This window comes from Lathyrus oleraceus, chromosome 4 (genome assembly GCF_024323335.1).
Source record: "Lathyrus oleraceus cultivar Zhongwan6 chromosome 4, CAAS_Psat_ZW6_1.0, whole genome shotgun sequence".
Taxonomy (NCBI): domain Eukaryota; kingdom Viridiplantae; phylum Streptophyta; class Magnoliopsida; order Fabales; family Fabaceae; genus Lathyrus; species Lathyrus oleraceus.
Genome location: NC_066582.1, coordinates 59,026,433 through 59,047,247, shown reverse-complemented (window position 1 = coordinate 59,047,247; position 20,815 = coordinate 59,026,433). Strand labels below are relative to the sequence as shown.

Here is a 20,815-nt window from a genome sequence, read left to right as displayed (position 1 = left end):
CTTCATTCTTGATGTTTGAAATGTCAAATGAAACTTGTTTAGACATGAATGAAGTGTACCCAACTCTCTCCCACCTCCAAATCCATAAAATCAAGCACAGTTGACCACAGTTGACTTTTTCAACTGATAGATGAATTTGGCAATGCACTGATCAAGTTGAGCCCCAATCTTCTGATGAAATGGCTCAATGATGAAACCCTAGCTTCCATAAGCTCAAAATAATCATGAAATGATCCCCATATCCATGGTAGACCCCATCTCCTTGCAAAACCCTGATTGGCCCAATGCAACTGATTAGGGTTGACCAGTGGTCAAAACCCTAATCTCAAGGTACCTGATCAATCTCTTGAATCTTCTGGATGATAACAAAACCATGATGATGATGATGTATCATTTCAACCAAGATGAAGATCAATCTCCTTGAGAATCAAAATCCTAATTTGACACACCAACCTTCAGATGGTTAATGATCAGTCCACTCAATCAATGAAACCCTAGCTTGCATCATGACCTCTTCATCTCCTGATCAAGACCTATGAGGATGAATTGCTTGTTGTGGCCATATGATATGCAATATGCAATGCCTAATGACCTACAAAATGATATGCAAAAATGCAAAGCTAGTCCCAAGAGAGGAGGGCAAATTTTGAGGTGTTACAGTAACCCATAAAAATATAAGCAAACAACAAAAACTAAGTTTTATCACACTAAATGAGATCGATTATGTAACACCCTTCTAAAATACCCCAATAATTAATTAAAACAACAAAATATAAATCAGAGTAGATATGCAATTAAAGGGTGTCACACTTGACACTTCACACCATTCACCAAAATAACTGGTCATGCTCATTTATTAATCAAAATAAAACATTGCACAATACGCAGCGGATAGAAATCTAACAATCATGCAAACCATGTAACACATTACATGTAAGATTGTTCAACAACCAACAATGAAAACAAGGTAAAACATCCCGTCCCGATGTTACATATACCAGAGCATGACCCACTAAAGGACTACACTAGACTCCAAGCACTAGCTTCTACTCAATCACTGCTCGTTACCTGAAACATAGTTGTAAGGGTGAGTTCCTCAATTGATATAATAAGCATTATAAAATATCATGTAATGTTAAGTAAATTAACACATTCATCACCCTAATCATATCACACATTCAGCAACGGCAACATCAACTCATAATCATACTCAACACAACCACAAAACACACGTATAATATTGGAATACATCCATTCATATTATACGCCATACATACATTATGCAATGAGACTCCATGCATGCGGTACCGACTATTCGTGAACACATAGTTCAACCTCACCGATCAAACCCAGATACGGCTACCAAGCTCACTAGTCCCACTCATTTGAGACCTAGTGACTCACTCACTAATTCCTCACCATGGGAATTAGCTACCACCATAAAGGCCATGCTATGCACGCTAAATCACCTAGCATGCAAACATCAACAACAATCCACAACAACTCACTCACTAATTCCTCACCATGGGAATTAGCTACCACCATAAAGGCCATGCTATACACGCTAAATCACCTAGCATGCAAACATCAACAACAATCCAAGATAGACATATGCTCACACTCTAAGCCATAAACAGTCCATTCACAACTGCATACATAACAGATACATTCACAGCATTATGCATACCATCATACATCATCAGCATATTTATCACAGAATCATATCATGCCAAATAATAAATCACAGTATTAGCACACTCTACTAATACCTATACTGCTCAAAACAACGGGAAATGATCCCTACTATATCATACATCAGCTAATTTACATCACTCAGCTGAAACGACCAAAAACTGCACAACAACAGCTCAGAAAAATCCCACTTCTGCCCATACGCGTATGCCTCATGCCCATACGCGTATGGCCCATTTCCTAGCCAACCCATACGCGTATTGCCTGTCTCATACGCGTATCCTACGCGTACCACCTCTCCCATACGCGTATTAACAGAGACAAAACTACGTTAGAATCATCATCTTCTTCATCCATACGCGTATGGCCTCACCCCATACGCGTGCCACTCACAGGCTACGCGTAATACACGCGTATGGCGCGTATCAGCGCCAATCTCCCCCCTCCAAGCCATCTCATACGCGTATTGCCTAGTGTCATACGCGTATGGCCACATCTCATACGCGTATTGCCTAATGTCATACGCGTATGGCCAGAAACCAGAATTTTCCAGATCTGCTATGGGTTTTCTCTGCTACGAGATTTCTCAGATCCAATCTCCTACAGTCCAATCTTTACACAGCATTCGTTCATATTACCTAACACAGATCATACCCATTCAATTTCACAATTTCTAACCTTATTACATCTAATTCCTACGAATTTTCTTCAATTATAGATCCATATCTCATTCATCCACAAATTCACAATTTGCAACATTCATCATCTCAATCAGAGTCGATTCAATGGCTTATTACTACCCATTACATGTTAACCCATAATACCCATTAAACGACGATAAACCCCCCTTACCTGAGTTAATCCGGCAAATCCTTCAACTTCAAGCTTTTCCTTTCTTCAACCCTTGCTCTCTTGCTCTTTTTCCACCTTTCAGTCACTTCTCTGCTTTCACGTGAAAAACCCTTTTTACCAAATGGGACTCTTTTTACTGATTCCAACTTTATATTCCCATAATAATAATCCAATTATTTAATTAAATTAATAAATATACTATTAACTTAAATTAAATAATTATCAAATTTTATCGGGGTGTTACAACTCTCCCCCACTAAAAGAGTTTTCGTCCTCGAAAACATACCTCAAGCGAATAACTCTGGATAAGACTCCTTCATCTGACTCTCAAGTTCCCAAGTCACACTGCCACCTGCTGGTCCTCCCCAAGCTACCTTTACCAAAATAATCTCTTTACCCCGCAACTGCTTCAACTCTCGATCCTCGATCCTTATAGGTGATGTTTCAACAGTCAGGTTATCTCTCACCTGTACATCATCTACTTGGACTACATGCGACGGATCAGGAATGTACCTCCTCAACTGAGACACATGAAAAACCTCATGCAAATTCGCAAGTGACGGCGGTAAAGCGATACGATAGGCTACCTCCCCTATCCTCTCCAAAATCTGATAAGGACCAATAAATCGAGGTGTCAACTTCTTCGACTTCAAAGCTCGACCAACCCCAGTTATCGGAGTAACACGAAGAAACACATGATCTCCCTCTTGAAACTCAAGTGACTTCCTCCTCTTGTCGTGATAACTCTTCTGACGACTCTAAGAAATCCTCATCTTCTCCTGAATCATCTTAATCTTTTCCGTAGTTTGTTGAACAATCTCCGGTCCAACCACAGCACTCTCACCGGACTCATACCAACATAAAGGTGTCCGACATCTCCTACCATACAAAGCTTCAAACGGTGCCATACCAATGCTCGAATGAAAACTATTGTTGTAGGTAAACTCAATCAAAGGTAAATAACGATCCCAAGCACCTCCCTTTTCCAAAACACAAGCCCTCAAAAGATCCTCTAGTGACTGAATCGTCCTCTCAGTCTGACCATCAGTCTGCGGATGATATGCAGAACTCAATCTCAGCTTAGTTCCCAAAGCCCTCTGCAAACCTTCCCAGAACTTCGATGTAAATCTAGGATCTCTGTCCGAAACAATACTCGACGGAATACCATGCAAACTTACAATTTTCTCAATATACAACTCCGCTAATCTCTCTAACGGATAATCCATTCTGATCGGAATGAAATGAGCCGATTTTGTCAATCTGTCAACAATCACCCAAATGGCTTCAAAATTCTTAATTGTCCTCGGTAAACCCGAAACAAAATCCATACTGATACTATCCCACTTCCACTCTGGAATAGCCAACGGTTGCATTAGCCCAGACGGCTTCTGATGCTCAATCTTTGACTTCTGACAAGTCAAACAAGAATAAACAAAACTCGCAATTTCTCTTTTCATTCCCGGCCACCAAAATAACCTTTTCAAATCATGATACATCTTCGTAGCCCCAGGATGAATACTCAGGCCACTACGGTGTCCTTCCTCAAGAATACTCTTCTTAAGTTCGGTAACATCCGGAATACACATCCAATTACCAAATTTCAAAACACCATTCTCATCAACTCTGAATTCACCATCTTGACCTTGATTCACTAGAGTCAACTTATCAACCAAAAGCACATCGGATTTCTGACCTTCTCTAATCTCATCCAGAATACCACTCGTTAACTTCAACATTCCCAATTTAACACTATTGTGAGTACTCTCACACACCAAACTCAAGTCTCTAAACTGCTCAATTAAATCCAATTCCTTAACCATTAACATAGACATATGCAATGATTTCCGACTCAATGCATCAGCCACTACGTTTGCTTTACCCGGATGGTAATTCAAACCAAAGTCATAATCCTTCAGAAACTCTAACCATCTCCTCTGTCTCATATTCAGCTCTTTCTGATCAAACAAATACTTTAAACTTTTATGGTCACTGAAAACCTCAAATCTTGACCCGTACAAGTAATGCCTCCATAACTTCAGAACAAATACCACAGCTGCCAACTCTAAATCGTGTGTTGGATAGTTCCTCTCATGAACCTTCAGTTGTCTCGAAGCATAAGCTACAACCTGCTTATTCTGCATCAAAACACCACCCAAACCCAACAATGAAGCATCACAGTAAACCTCAAATGGTTCCGACGGACTTGGTAATATCAGAATAGGAGCAGTAGTTAACCTTCTCTTTAACTCTTGGAAACCTTCTTCACATTTTGAGTCCCAAACAAACGCTTGCCCCTTTTTAGTCAACATCGTCAACGGTAACGCCAACTTAGAAAATCCCTCAATGAATTTCCTATAATAACCTGCAAGTCCAAGAAAACTCCTTATCTCAGAAACTGACTTCGGAGCTTCCCACTTAGACACCGCTTCTATCTTAGAAGGATCAACAGCAACACCACCTCTTGAAACCACATGACCAAGAAAACTAACCTCTTCTAACCAAAATTCACACTTGGACAGTTTAGCAAATAACTTCTTTTCTCGTAGAACTCCTAAAACCACTCTCAAATGCTCAGCATGCTCTTCTTCAGATTTCGAGTACACCAAAATATCGTCAATAAACACCACAACAAACTTGTCTAGGTACGGATGGAAAATCCTATTCATATACTCCATAAATACCCCAGGCGCATTAGTCACACCAAAAGGCATTACAGAATACTCATAATGTCCATACCTTGTTCTGAAAGCAGTCTTCTGAATATCCTCAGTTTTCACACGTATCTGATGATACCCCGATCTCAAATCTATTTTGCTGAACACACTCGCACCAACCAACTGATCCATCAAATCATCAATCCTCGGCAAAGGATACCGATTCTTGATCGTCACTTTATTCAGTTGCCTGTAGTCCACACACAACCTCATAGTACCTTCTTTCTTCTTAACCAATAACACTGGTGCACCCCACGGTGACACACTCGGACGAATAAATTTCTTATCCAACAGATCTTCCAACTGACTCTTCAATTCAGTTAACTCAACAGCAGACATACGGTACGGAGCCATCGATATCGGCCTAGTACCGGGTACTAAATCAATCGAGAACTCAACTTCACGCTCTGGCGGTAATTCATTCACTTCTTCAGGAAACACATCAGGAAAATCACACACCACGGCTAGATCGCAAATCACCAGTTTATCTTTAGCCTCCAAAGTCGCTAACAGCATAAACAACTCTGCCCCATCTGCTACTGCCTCATTCACCTGCCTTGCTGATAGAAACAAACTCTTTCCTTCCTCAATCTCAGGAAAGATCACAGTCTTATCAAAACAGTTGATATAAACTCGATTAAACACCAACCAGTTCATACCCAGGATAACATCAATCTGCACTAGTGGAAGACACACGAGGTCCATCCCAAAGTCTCTACCAAAAATACTCAAAGGACAATTTAAACAAACCGAAGTAGTAGTCACTGAACCCTTCGCAGGAGTATCAATCACCATACTTCCATGCATCTCAGATATCTCTAATTTAAGTTTCACAGCACAATCCAAAGATATAAAGGAATGAGTCGCACCTGTGTCAATAATAGCTACAAGAGGAAAGCCATTAATATAACACGTACCTCGGATCAAACGATCATCTGCAGAAGTCTCAGAACCCGATAAAGCAAAAACCTTGCCTCCCGACTGGTTCTCTTTCTTCGGCTTAGGACACTGTGGACTGATATGACCCACCTCTCCACAGTTGAAACAAGTCATAGTCTTCAACCGGCACTCTGCAGCCAAGTGACCACCTTTACCACACTTGAAACACTTCTTCTCAGTACTGGTACACTCATGGATACGATGTCCAGCCTGACCACATCTGTAACACTTAGCAGGGGCACTGGAGTCTCCCCCACTAGGTCTCTTCATCCCACTCTGTCTCTGGAAACCCTTGCCAGCTGCATACGGTTTCCCACGATCATTCTGATTCTTGCCTTTCCTATCAACCCTCTGCTGATAGCTCTCCGCTCTGGCCTTGGTATCCTGTTCAAAAATCCTGCAACAGTCAACCAAGTCAGAAAACACTCTAATCCGCTGATACCCAATAGCCTGCTTGATCTCGGGACGTAACCCGTTCTCAAACTTCACACATTTTGAAAATTCCCCAGTAGCCTCATCATAGGGAGTGTAATACTTCGACAGCTCTGTGAACTTAGCAGCATACTCAGTAACAGACCGGTTGCCCTGCTTCAATTCTAAAAACTCAATCTCTTTCTTTCCTCTGACATCCTCTAGAAAGTACTTCCTCAGGAATCTCTCTCTGAACACCGCCCAAGTGATCTCAGCACCCCCAGCAGCTTCCAACTCAGTGCGGGCAGCAACCCACCAATCATCTGCTTCCTCTGACAGCATATGCGTACCGAACCTGACCTTCTGGTTATCGACACACTCAGTCACTCGGAAGATTCTCTCGATCTCCTTCAACCACTTCTGAGCGCCATTTGGATCGTATGCTCCCTTGAACATTGGAGGATTGTTCTTCTGGAATTCACTCAGTTGACGAGCAGCTCCCAATCCCACAACATTCGGATTTCCTCCAAGTACTCCAGCTAGCATACCCAGAGCCTCAGCAATCGCAGCATCGTCTCTACCTCTTCCAGCCATCTCTATTCTGAAAGCCCAACAAGCTAAAACAATAAGTATTGATAGGGTTACACAACACCTATCACATACAGGGAAACAGAATAATTACGACTCGACTCGACCGACTATGCTCTGATACCACTAATGTAACACCCTTCTAAAATACCCCAATAATTAATTAAAACAACAAAATATAAATCAGAGTAGATATGCAATTAAAGGGTGTCACACTTGACACTTCACACCATTCACCAAAATAACTGGTCATGCTCATTTATTAATCAAAATAAAACATTGCACAATACGCAGCGGATAGAAATCTAACAATCATGCAAACCATGTAACACATTACATGTAAGATTGTTCAACAACCAACAATGAAAACAAGGTAAAACATCCCGTCCCGATGTTACATATACCAGAGCATGACCCACTAAAGGACTACACTAGACTCCAAGCACTAACTTCTACTCAATCACTGCTCGTTACCTGAAACATAGTTGTAAGGGTGAGTTCCTCAATCGATATAATAAGCATTATAAAATATCATGTAATGTTAAGTAAATTAACACATTCATCACCCTAATCATATCACACATTCAGCAACGGCAACATCAACTCATAATCATACTCAACACAACCACAAAACACACGTATAATATTGGAATACATCCATTCATATTATACGCCATACATACATTATGCAATGAGACTCCATGCATGCGGTACCGACTATTCGTGAACACATAGTTCAACCTCACCGATCAAACCCAGATACGGCTACCAAGCTCACTAGTCCCACTCATTTGAGACCTAGTGACTCACTCACTAATTCCTCACCATGGGAATTAGCTACCACCATAAAGGCCATGCTATGCACGCTAAATCACCTAGCATGTAAACATCAACAACAATCCACAACAACTCACTCACTAATTCCTCACCATGGGAATTAGCTACCACCATAAAGGCCATGCTATACACGCTAAATCACCTAGCATGCAAACATCAACAACAATCCAAGATAGACATATGCTCACACTCTAAGCCATAAACAGTCCATTCACAACTGCATACATAACAGATACATTCACAGCATTATGCATACCATCATACATCATCAGCATATTTATCACAGAATCATATCATGCCAAATAATAAATCACAGTATTAGCACACTCTACTAATACCTATACTGCTCAAAACAACAGGAAATGATCCCTACTATATCATACATCAGCTAATTTACATCACTCAGCTGAAACGACCAAAAACTGCACAACAACAGCTCAGAAAAATCCCACTTCTGCCCATACGCGTATGCCTCATGCCCATACGCGTATGACCCATTTCCTAGCCAACCCATACGCGTATTGCCTGTCTCATACGCGTATCCTACGCGTACCACCTCTCCCATACGCGTATTAACAGAGACAAAACTACGTTAGAATCATCATCTTCTTCATCCATACGCGTATGGCCTCACCCCATACGCGTACCACTCACAGGCTACGCGTAATACACGCGTATGGCGCGTATCAGCGCCAATCTCCCCCCTCCAAGCCATCTCATACGCGTATTGCCTAGTGTCATACGCGTATGGCCACATCTCATACGCGTATTGCCTAATGTCATACGCGTATGGCCAGAAACCAGAATTTTCCAGATCTGCTATGGGTTTTCTCTGCTACGAGATTTCTCAGATCCAATCTCCTACAGTCCAATCTTTACACAGCATTCGTTCATATTACCTAACACAGATCATACCCATTCAATTTCACAATTTCTAACCTTATTACATCTAATTCCTACGAATTTTCTTCAATTATAGATCCATATCTCATTCATCCACAAATTCACAATTTGCAACATTCATCATCTCAATCAGAGTCGATTCAATGGCTTATTACTACCCATTACATGTTAACCCATAATACCCATTAAACGACGATAAACCCCCCTTACCTGAGTTAATCCGGCAAATCCTTCAACTTCAAGCTTTTCCTTTCTTCAACCCTTGCTCTCTTGCTCTTTTTCCACCTTTCAGTCACTTCTCTGCTTTCACGTGAAAAACCCTTTTTACCAAATGGGACTCTTTTTACTGATTCCAACTTTATATTCCCATAATAATAATCCAATTATTTAATTAAATTAATAAATATACTATTAACTTAAATTAAATAATTATCAAATTTTATCGGGGTGTTACAGATTACATGCATCAACTTTCACCATAATATTCTATCTAAAAAAATAACAAGCAAAATAAAAAATAAAAAAGCAAAGTGATAGTAAGGTATTATTGACGATGAAAGAGGATAATGTAGAGAGAATGTTACCTCCATGCAAAGAATGCACTATTGTCTCGACAAAACAAAAATATTCTTTCATGATCCCCTGTCTCTCTCTCTCTCTCTGCAATTTCTTCCCCTTATAACTCTCTCTCTCTCTCTCTCTCTCTCTCTCTTTCTCTCTCTCTCTCTCTCTCTCCTTAAGAATTTATCCTGCCACCCCCATACATTGACTTATCACCCCCACACACCATATGTATTTACCATATTAATCTTGAACAAAAATTAAGATTTGTTTCACAAAACCATGTGGAGAATTCAATTTTTTTGAAAATCTCTCGTGTTTACAGAACTTTTCAAAGAGACTACCTAACTTATGACCAGTAAGTATTAATTTTTACTAAATTTTTCTGTTTGTACCAGATTTTTAGTTAAAATAATATGCATTTTTACCATAATTTTAAAAATACCCGATAAAAACACATGTTTTGCATGCATTTTTATCGATTTTTTTGAAATAACCGATGAAAATGAATGCATTTTAACCGGAATTTAAAAAAAATGAAGAAAGTGTATGGTTTTTACCTGATTTTTTCAAAATATCTGGTGAATGTATCCATTTTTTTATCGAATTTTTCAAAAAAATCGGAAATTGTCATGGGTTTTATTGAATTTGTCAATACATTTGGTAGGTTAAATGTTTTTGTTTAATTTTTCCAGTGAGGACTAGAAGATCAAATGGCATGATTGCTTATCGACAACGTGATAAAGCTGAAGCTGCTACATCGGGGGCTCGTGTGAGGGGAGATGACGTAGAGGACTCACATATCTGGACGGAGAGAGTAGCCCCGTCTGGTTGTCACAAGAGGCGATTGACGGTCGATCAGTTTCATGCACCCCTTAGTACTCGGTGTAGATGATCTAGAGTTGCTGCTGGATGGACCATACATCTTGATGATGAGTCTGTTGCTGAGGATTTCCAAGCAATAATTGAGGATGACATGCAGATGGTGGCGGAGTCAGAGATGCCACATCCTTCTGAGACGATAGAGGTATCTCATCCTTCTGACACAAAGGCTCTGACTACTATAAAGGTTACTCCGCAAACGGCTACTAAGGCACCTACTACGAATGATATATATGTTACTCCTTCGGTTGAGACAGAGGTCACTGCTCCAACTTTGACATATCCGTCTGTAAACACATATGAAGGGTGTCCTAGAGGGTCCAATGACTGCTTTGTGCTCACTGGATATGTCAATCATGTGACATTCAGATTATGACAGAGAGTGGTATGTATGTGATATGTTGATGATGTGACTTTATTTGTTATTCATACGTTGAAAATAACTTATATTTTTTGCTTTGTTTGTTACAGGACCGACTGTCGTTGAAGGTGCCCACCCACGAAAGGAAGCTCAAGAAGTTCTTATGTGTCCTTATGCCAGAGGAGGTCAAGGAAGTTGTTGAGGATTGCGGCCTCCTTTCACTGGTGAACTGTTCGCTGACCATACTTGAAGGTCAGCTATTAACAGTATTTGTTGAGCGATGGCACAAGGAGACATCTTCCTCTCATCTTCCATTTTGTAAGATGACGATTATATTGAATGATGTCTCTTATCTGTTCCATCTTCCGTTGGCAGATAATTTTTTCACTGCTCCTCTCATTAGCCAAGATCTTGCACTCTCCCATCTCAAGAGTTCGATGACATTTCATTGTTTTCTAGTTATCTGCGATAGGAGACCTTAGTGGCTAGAAACTTACCTGAGACGTGTCTGCACTAGTTTCGATATGTCTAGAACATCCCACGACCAGTTCCTTCTATTCTATCTGAGGGCATTAATAGAAGGTTTGTTGGTCATGTTTTGGTTTATGCCCATGCCATTAGAGATTGTACAGTGGATGTTCAGTTCCCTACGGTGTGTGTGTGTGGATGGGTACTTGAAGTGGTACCTTACTATATCACACCCTCACATCATCCCATCTAGGAAACATGAAAATGATGTTGAACTTTCTCATGTAGGGGGACCTTCTGATGACATGTTGTCGCTTCCACATGGTGTGGATGACGCTCAGCGCTTGCAGATGATAACAGTCATTATGGATAACTTCATAGCTCTGGTGAACTCATATGGTGAAGTTTATACTTTGGCATCGCATGCATCACACTTATCCCATGGAGGGCCTATTTGAACATTATTATCATTTTTTGTATTATTTGTATATTACGTGTGGTATTACTTAGACATTTGCACAACACTGTTTATTAGATAATATTTTGGCACTTCCATTACTGCATGATGAACATAACTTAACATTTGGCAAGTGATTGCATAACTTAGACAAGCGATTACATAACTTAACAAAACGATAATAAATAAGAAAACCTGATCATTACTAGATTATTCTAGATATTTCAACAACTTGATTATGTCGTCGAAAAATCTAGAAATTGTCGCATCAAACTTGATCGCTCCCTTAGTTAGCCTACGGTGATATGTTCTCCACATAACTTTCAAATCTTCATCGGTGTTCAACTCAATAAGGTTATATTTCACTTTTCCATCAGTATCAATACAAACTGCATGAAAACTCGATCTTATTCACCTTCCTATTCTCGGCGTCGGACAACATATTATTCAACTTGGATCTCAAGAGGGCGAGACATGTGGTTCCCTTCGGGAGCCGAAACTCTATAGGATGTTTCACCCCGTTGAAGTACACTTATGCCTTACACAAAAACTAAGACATTGTAAGATGTTTTACTTAACAACGTATGACCCATATTTATATAACTTTGGATTCATTCTGGACCACACAAAATGGTCGTTACAATCACAACCGTACAAAATTGTCGGTAAAATCTCAACTTTTCAATTAGCACTATCAAATATTTTACAAATTCATAAAAATCTGATATCTAAAGGTTGATTTTGAAAAAACCGATACCTTTATTTAAACTACCGAATTTTTCACCTTTGTTAAAAAATCCAGTAAATACGGGTACTTTTAAAATAAACCGGTATGTAACTCCAGATACCGAATATTTGAAATATCCGATATACCTGGTTTTTTATATACACTACCGAATTTTTTGTTTATATCGGTTTTTTTACTTTTTCTTCCAGCTATCAACTCCACTCTGCATGTTTCCTGCCAAGCTTATGCTTTATTATACAATTCTAACAAATCATATTACAACATCTTTGACTTTAACCTTTTTTTTCTTTTAATAATATGAATATTCAGAATACTAATTACCTAAGCACAGGAAAACAAAAAATCTGCTCTCAATACAAAATGACTCGTTGGTACTATTGTTAGTAGAATGCAAAGTTATAGAAACATGATCAGTTTTCAAAGGCCATGAATCACAAACACCACCAACAAGCTCTTGAGAATGCTAATATACTTAAAATCAATCAAAACAGCAACATTAGAATCTTTGTTAGAAAAAAACTAAAGATGAAGAGGATGTTCTAACATCATTAAATCACTTGAACCTTTCTTCTCAAACTTATACTAAACACTATATAATTCTCTGAGCATCGCATCACCTGTCAAAAACAAGAATTGAATCTGTCAAGAACATTCTTGTTTTTTGAATCGGAATCTGGCAACAAACCTATTTGAATTATGCCAGAAAACGGTTCAGAACTGATCTCAGAAGTTCTTGACTCAGCTTGACAAGGCGAGGTTGCATATATGAGCCATATTTGATCATTAGTAAGGTGAAAGGTAAACTTGATAAAGCTATTATTTGAAGAGAAGGAAAGAATGGCATGAATGGCGGAGATGGAAAGAAGTGTTGGTTGTGTCATAGAACAGCCAAATAGGGACTTCCTCTAACATTAAAACCAATGCAGTCCTGTCAAGCCACAGATTGCAGGGGCACGGGTTCGAATTCGTAATATCCTACTTATTCATTTTTAAAAGGTGAAACTCCGGTAAAAGAAACAATGCATAAAAGTAAATCTTCATATAGGGCAGCTGCATACCACTTCTACTCAAAAGTCTATTAATCTTCTAGAACTAAAGGAAAATGGTTGCCAGGTCCTATATTGATATTCTGTGTAATAGATTTCAAATATTAGTATGATTTCACATTAGACAAAAGTGCTGCTTAACAGCAGTATCCAGACAACTACAACACAGGTAAAAGAAGAATATCAACTCAAATAGCATATAAGCAGACACTAATCTGGTGTAAAAAAAATTGAATAAAAAATCCTCATAGATTAATAATCATTGAAAATGTTACAACAATGGGGCTTATTGAACCTAAGGCTGTTATTTGCCCTAATAGCTTTTTTGGCTAGCAAATTAGTATGCAACTAACTGCTCACCATTCCCCTGCTCTTGTTATAATCATCAAGAGTCCATTGATATTATGATGAATTCAACCCACGCTAGTGAGCTAAACGGTCATCCAAAATTGAATGAGCTGCTAAAGAAAAACCTGAATCAAAGACTTCAATTCTTCTATTATCTGATATCATAAAAATAAAAATAGAGAGCAATTTATGCTTACTCACACATTCTAAAAATATTTCTACTTTCTTGCTCTCCAATTCCACACTTATTTTTTGTCAGAAATTCAAGCATTGTCGTAATTCCATAATACATGAGGATATAAGTCAAAACTGTGACCAACAACAAAAAGGTTCCAACTTAATGAGCAAGTATAACAAGATGAATAAACATAATATGGCTGGTTTATTCAGTTACAAAGCACCAGATGCTAGAATCCTAACCTTGATATAGCTTCAATAGCCTAGATGCTTCTTCATCCTCAAACCGTTTCACATACCTTTGCAGGAACAACTCGTCAGACAAATAAAATGGTGTAACTAAGCTAGCATCCTTCTTCATCAAACCATTGGAAAGAAGATACTTAACAACAGAAGCCCTAGGAATAAACCTTTTCTCTATACTAAATCCGAAAAGATCCGGTGCTGCCAATAGCAATGAAGGATCCCAACCAAGCTCTTCGACCCAAAAACGCATCACCGCGTTGAGTTTATCCGGCGACCGTAGCATAAAGTTAGGCTGTCTTTTAAAAGCCTCAAAAATCACTTCTTCAGAACAACCCCAACTCTTCAAGGCATCAACTTTAGCATCCCATTGGGATTTAGAGATAGCCCTCTTGGCAAGTAATGCCACACAAAAATTGTACTTGGAAGTATCAAACCCTAATCCCTTAATCTCCTCCACAGCCTTTCTCAAATCACTAGAACAAATTACAGAAGGTCTAGAACAAAGCAAACGGTAAATGCTTGAAGGAGTGACACCGGAATCAAGCAAAAATTGAAGATTTGGTTTCATGCGGATATCACTAATGGAAGAGGGACAAACAATGATTGAAGTAATAGCTTTTTGATCAGATGGGCAGAAACTTCTTACCAAATCAAAAGAAGGGACAATGCGTTTCAGGCTTGAACCCAGGAAATGGGGGCTTCTGGCGACGGTGGCGGCTATGTCAGAGGGAGAAGCACCTTTGGAGGCTAAAAATTGAAACTTTGGGAGAATGGTTTTGGTGGGGTTGGATGATAAGAGTGTGGGTGCTTTGAGAACGATGGATTGGATTTGGGGATTAGAGAAACCGTGGGTTTTGAAGAAGGCGATAACGGAATTGGGTTTTTCGGGGGTGGTGAAACGAAGTCGTTTTGAAGCTTTGAGAGCTTCTTGTGGAGATAAACCGAAACTGTTGATGAGATAGGAAACTGTGAAGGATTGTTGAGTTGAATCTGAAGTGGCGGTGGAGAAGGGATTGAAAGAGGTGGTTCTGTGAAGAAGGTGACATTTTGGGGTTTGGGTGTAGAGGAGAGTTCTGAGACGGTGATAATGAAACATGAGATCGGAGATTCTGCCAATTGCCGCTATTGCCGTAGTAGTTCGGAGGCGAGTCTGGTTCAAACGGGAAGCGACCTCAAATTTTGAAAAAGAGTGCCACTTTAGTAAGCTAGAGAAGAAATAATGGAAAGAACTTTTATCTATTTCATTATTTCATCATTTTCTTTATGTTCTTAAAATATCAATTGAATGAAATTTTTACTATATTTAAAACATTTGAAGAGAGTTTAATTCTCTCCTAATGTTCTTAGTCATGAATACATTAAAAACCTATTCATCTTGATAGACATCTGTATTGTTAAAATATATATTATTTATGATTTATAGTCTCAAATACTAGGGAATGTAAGGGCGAACTGATTTACCTTATAAAAAAATTGGGTATATAGAGGTTCGTATAGGCATTCTGGTACACAGTTTTCCAAGCACGAGGTGTGTAGGGGTAAAATGCTTTGACTTATAAGGAAACCATATATATGAAGGTCAGTATAGGCATATTTGTACACATTTTCCCAAACACGAGGCATATGGTGGCAAAGTGCTTTGAAGGAAATCAAACATACCGAGATCGATATAGACATAGATACACATTATCCAAGCACGAGGCATGTAGGAACTAAGTGTTTTTGTCATTTTCTTCTAATTGGTTTCAATCCTTGTTGTACTCTTCTGTTGGAATATTGTGAACATTATATCATGTACTTCAAACTTTCTTCTTTCTTTTCATTACATTGATGTTCCGCCTATACACTTAGTGAAGAAAGAATGATTGTCATCGCATTTGCTCCTCTTACACTCACGTGTTTTTCTTTTTATCATCTTGTATTTCCCTTTTTTACTTACCTATGTATGGTATTTATTAAGGAGTGTGATTCTTCGAGAGAAATGGTTGAACCAAAAACAAATGCTGAGATATGTGAGTATATTTGATGTTTTAACAGCTTGACACGAGGCGATGGTAAGGTAGATTGAAGGTTTGTGAAAACGAAAATGTTGGGTGGCTATGGGAGTTGATATAGTGATATTGAACAATGTCTCAAGTCATAATAGTGTCGATTTAGCGTATTTTTTAGGGATTAGTGAGGTTGCTTATGGAGGTCACCATTTTAGGAAGTGGCATTTTTTGTGATTAAGTGACGATGAAGTGACTTTGAACATTGATTCTCACTATAATAAAAAAAGATTGGATCCAAATATTTTTATTTTTATAATGGGTGATAACAGACTTTGGAGTTAGGGGTACCTTTCACTATAAAAAGGAGGTATTGAAGGTTATTAATGTTGTTGTTTCTCAATTTCATCCTAATACTTGGGCTTTGTTTGTGATTTTGAAATTCTCTATAGAAGTATAGAAATTACCCATACTATGGGTATCTTTTTTTCTTAGGTTAAATATACGTCACCCCATGTAATATTAGGGAGCGTAAGATTTTTTTATTTTTTCTACCGACGAGGTTTTAACTCAGTACCTAAACTTACTGGGCGAGATTCTTAATCATTGGGCTAATGTTTATTTTATTTATAATGTTTACATGTTAAATATATATCACCTAATTATTTTTTATCAGGACAACTCAAAACTCACAGTTCAAACTCTTGGGATGATTGAGACCAGAAAGATAGTTTAAAGGTATAACCAACTAAAAGGATGATTTAGTAATATGCTACTTATAATGATACATAATACACCATATTTAAGCTTAAGCAATCCCCCACAACAACAATCATTTGATGAAAATAATAGTCACAAAATATGAGAAACACCACGAGGGAAGAACAATGTATTCAATATAAAGGCAATAAAACCACACAATCGACTTAAGAGGCAATAAATTTGAAATAATTCTAAAAAAATTTAGTATGTTGCAGGTAATACCACTCTCAATAATTGAGATGGGCAATTAGCCCTTTCTTTCAACACTTCTAATTAAAAGTAAAACTATCTTCCAACCGAGGTTCTCAAAATGTTGTATACGAAAAAGAAAAAAAATTACAAGTGAACAAAGAGCAACCTATAGAATTTCTTGTTGAAAATATACTATCCTCAAAAATCATTTTTTCTACACATATGCTCCAAGGTCCGAGTTTAAAAAACGCACTAATAAGTTACAATTGATAGTCATTTTATATGCATAATGGTTTAAGATGCACCACTTTTTTGCCTGTATGTCATCACTCCAAAAGCTGCAATATTTTTTTTGTATCAAAGGGAACAATCTTGAGAGTGGTAATAAGGATGGATCAAACATGGTCCAAGAAGTATAACAAGTGGTTATTTTTTTTAAATCAGAGGTACAGCATAATACGCTAAACCAATTATTATCCATAAAGTTCCACGGATAAGAATCGGATGTGTTATAGGAACCTATTTTAGTAAAGGATAATATTTTATCATACATAGTTATTGGTGTAGACGGAAATAAAATGTGAAAAAGCCTACCAAAGAAGATTTTTGCATGATCTACAAACCTTAAAGAAAGACACCTTCAATCCAAGTGTCATATGATTTCCCATTATGTCCAACAATTTTCTTATTTGATGCACCTTCATATAAGTTATCAAATCCATCATCTTTGGCATTATCCTGACCAGCCCAACCAACATCATTATTATTATGGGAAGCCAAAGTTTTTGTTGGTTCTTCCTTCCTAGAATCTTTGTGGTCCCAATCATCCCAAGAACTCGAATTGTGACTACCAAACAGCCCACCAGAGGAATAAGGAGTTGATCCTTTAGTTGGTTCTACCTTCAAACTATCTTTCTGGTCCCGATAACTAGAGAGATAATTTCAACAGAGTTCAAGGTGCTATTAAATTCCATTAAGATTATTTTTAGCGAGGACAACATCTATTGGTTTCCCCTCTACTAGACAAATTCACCTCTATCCATTATTGATTATAATTTTGATAAGCTTAATGAGGCCGAGAAAGACGAGGTTAACTTCTTGAAGCAATTATTATGGCCTTTGAGTGTGAAGGATTTGTTGAGGTACAAGGGAGACTTTCCTTCACTCATGTTTTTTGTTTGGGTAAGTGATGCATTTTGTTAACTCATATAAGTTACATTTAACATATGTTTTTAATATGAGTTTCCCCCTTTTTATTTCACAGAAAGAGTGGCCCATTTGTCTATTAAAGAGAAGAAATAGATGATGAACATGGAAAAATCCAAGAGGAATCATATGGGTCTTCTAAACCATAAAAGTGACCCCTCTAGTAATGATGGTTTGGGATCATAAGAAAAGGAAGACGATAACTAAAGGGAAAATCCTTCAGGTTGTTCCTCCAAACATTTAGCAACCCCTAACTAACAATGCGTGAAGCTATATTTTCCATTCAAGAAGCAGAAGATAGGTCATGGAATAAGGTCACAATGTTTTGGGGGACTCCATATTCCCTTAAATCATAAAAATGGTCGTTCCAAGGCAATAAAGGTAACAATTCTTTATAAGGAGGTGCCTCTAAGTTCCATTTTTGGGAAAAGAATTTCGATGGGTTGGATTTTCTCTATGATCGATGAATACTTCTGGTGATGTAAACAATGCCAAAAAGATGAGTCTCCAAAGGATAATCTAATTGTTATGGAAATATTTGATGAGAAATATTGAGTTAGAAAGAGCGATGATTGAAGTCACAAACTTCTCGGAACAAAGGCAAACAACTTTGAAATCTAAGTTGAAGAAAATGAAGGAGAAAAATGACCTGAATCAGACTATGACTATCTAGATTAATGAGAAATTAATTGTTGAACATGTGACTCCACATACAAGAGGGAGTGAATTATTGGGGTTTGAAAAACAATAGTTTAAAACAAAATTGTTTTTCAAAATCAGAGTTCAAAAACATTTTGAAGAAAATGTTGGAATAAAACATCAAAAAAACAAAGTACAGAAAGTATGCATAAAGTAAAAAAGATAAGGGAAAAGAGATGTCATTAGGATTTATAGAGGTTCGGTCTAAATGACGTAACCTAATTCTCTATCCAATATTTGATATTGAGATTACCCAATAATGTGTATGAGCTTTTAGTGGGTTAAACTCACAAATCCCCTTATATAAGGAAAAAATGAAGTTTTCAGTTTACTTCCAATTAAATAGTGAACAATGGACTTAAACGAAATTTTATACGGACTTATCTCGAACCAATGCAGAGTTTTGAATTGACTATCCTCTTAACCAAATTGGGTCCTTATGCAAATTGATGCCTAAATAATCTATTATAATTGCCCATTTTGAAAATGTTTGATAGAGAAATGTTACCTTTCATTAAAACATTATCATAATTGATTATGGACACAATTTCCCTTATCTAATTGATTGGGAATGTGTTCCAATCGATTGGACAATTCAAAATACATGTCATAATCATTCTTTCAGTTTCCAATCCATAGCTGGCCAGACTCCAAAACATTTTAAAGTTATCTTCTTTGAGAAATATCTACTTTTAAAATGGTTTTATTGAGTGTGTGATTTGGCCATAATACTTTACGAAAATCCCCTTGCATTTTTACAAAACTCTAATCACTCAGACACAATTATGCAAGCTTTCACCCTTACTCTCTTTCACCCTGAAGCTTCAAGACTTTGCTAAATAAACCAATCAAATAAGCACTTGCTTGAATCTTATTAGAGATGAGGCTTGAGATATCTCCAGGTTGGATGACATCACCAAAGGTGATTATTAAACCCTAACTCTTTGGTTTTATTCGGAGGAAGGGCTTGAGCAAACTTTCTTGTGCATCTTTGGCAACTTGAGATAGTTACTTGTCTTTAAGTTCATATTACATCTTAATAAGTTGTCATTAAGTAAGAGTTGGCATCATCAAAACTATTATAGCATGACTTGCTTAGGTTTGATTACTTCTTGATTAAATCTGCAAGCACATAGTTCCATATTCTCCCATTTTTTGATGATGGTAACACATCTCTCAGGGAGGTTGTAAAAAAAACAATAGGTACATAAAATGGAGTGTTTAAACTCCCCCTTAAATGAGTAGAGATTATACTTTACTCCCCATAAGAGTATACTTATCCCTCATTGTCATAATAAAAAAGGTGGGTAAAAGATGCAAGGCATGGATTTAAAAATTCAAGCACATAATCACATAAGCATTTAGAAGGGAAAATAAACACACTTCATTTATTCAAATTATACTAGAATTTAAAGTACATAAAGCATGGGAAATCATGAATTAAAATGATGCAAAAACAAGAAAGTAAACACGCTTAAAGACTAAAACATATATGTGACTCTATTCTTCTTCATCTTCATCATCATTGGTGAAAAATCCTGAAATTAGTTGTCTCAAGTCTTGGGTGAAATGGTGAACTAGGAAGTCCTGTGTGGCTGGTGCACAACCCCTTCGAATCTAGCCAATCCAAGAGACGTGAGTGGTGGAGCTTGGAGACGTCCATCTCGATCCAAGATTTACCTCGAGAAGAGGGATGAGGGTCTTCTACCCTTGGTCGAAGAATGCAACGTGGAGCGCA

At 37.8% G+C, this 20,815-nt stretch overlaps 1 protein-coding gene across 3 annotated transcripts; it reads right to left on the bottom strand.

Annotated features, from left to right (window-relative positions):
• Positions 1-894: 894 nt before the first annotated feature.
• On the bottom strand, positions 895-15,505 carry LOC127073322 (uncharacterized). Of its 3 annotated transcripts, none has more exons than XM_051014471.1 (2): positions 14,228-15,503; positions 895-1,068 (listed from the first exon to the last, which is right to left on the bottom strand). In XM_051014471.1, exons 1-2 carry the CDS (start codon positions 15,324-15,326, stop codon positions 1,055-1,057), a joined length of 1,113 nt encoding a protein of 370 aa, XP_050870428.1. In that variant the 5' UTR covers positions 15,327-15,503; the 3' UTR covers positions 895-1,054. The 3 variants fall into 3 exon arrangements, with proteins under 3 accessions (XP_050870428.1, XP_050870427.1, XP_050870426.1); XM_051014470.1 differs by lacking the exon at positions 895-1,068 and adding an exon at positions 13,466-13,542 and having other exon boundaries at positions 14,228-15,504; XM_051014469.1 differs by lacking the exon at positions 895-1,068 and adding an exon at positions 13,690-14,116 and having other exon boundaries at positions 14,228-15,505.
• Between the last annotated feature and the right edge of the window lie 5,310 nt (positions 15,506-20,815).

Coding starts and splice junctions, on each gene's coding strand:
- LOC127073322 (XM_051014469.1), bottom strand. CDS start 15,326: ATGTTTCATTATCACCGTCTCAGAACTCTCCTCTACACCCAAACCCCA. Junction 14,117..14,227: donor GCTATTGAAGCTATATCAAG/GTTAGGATTCTA, acceptor TGTTGGTCACAG/TTTTGACTTATATCCTCATG.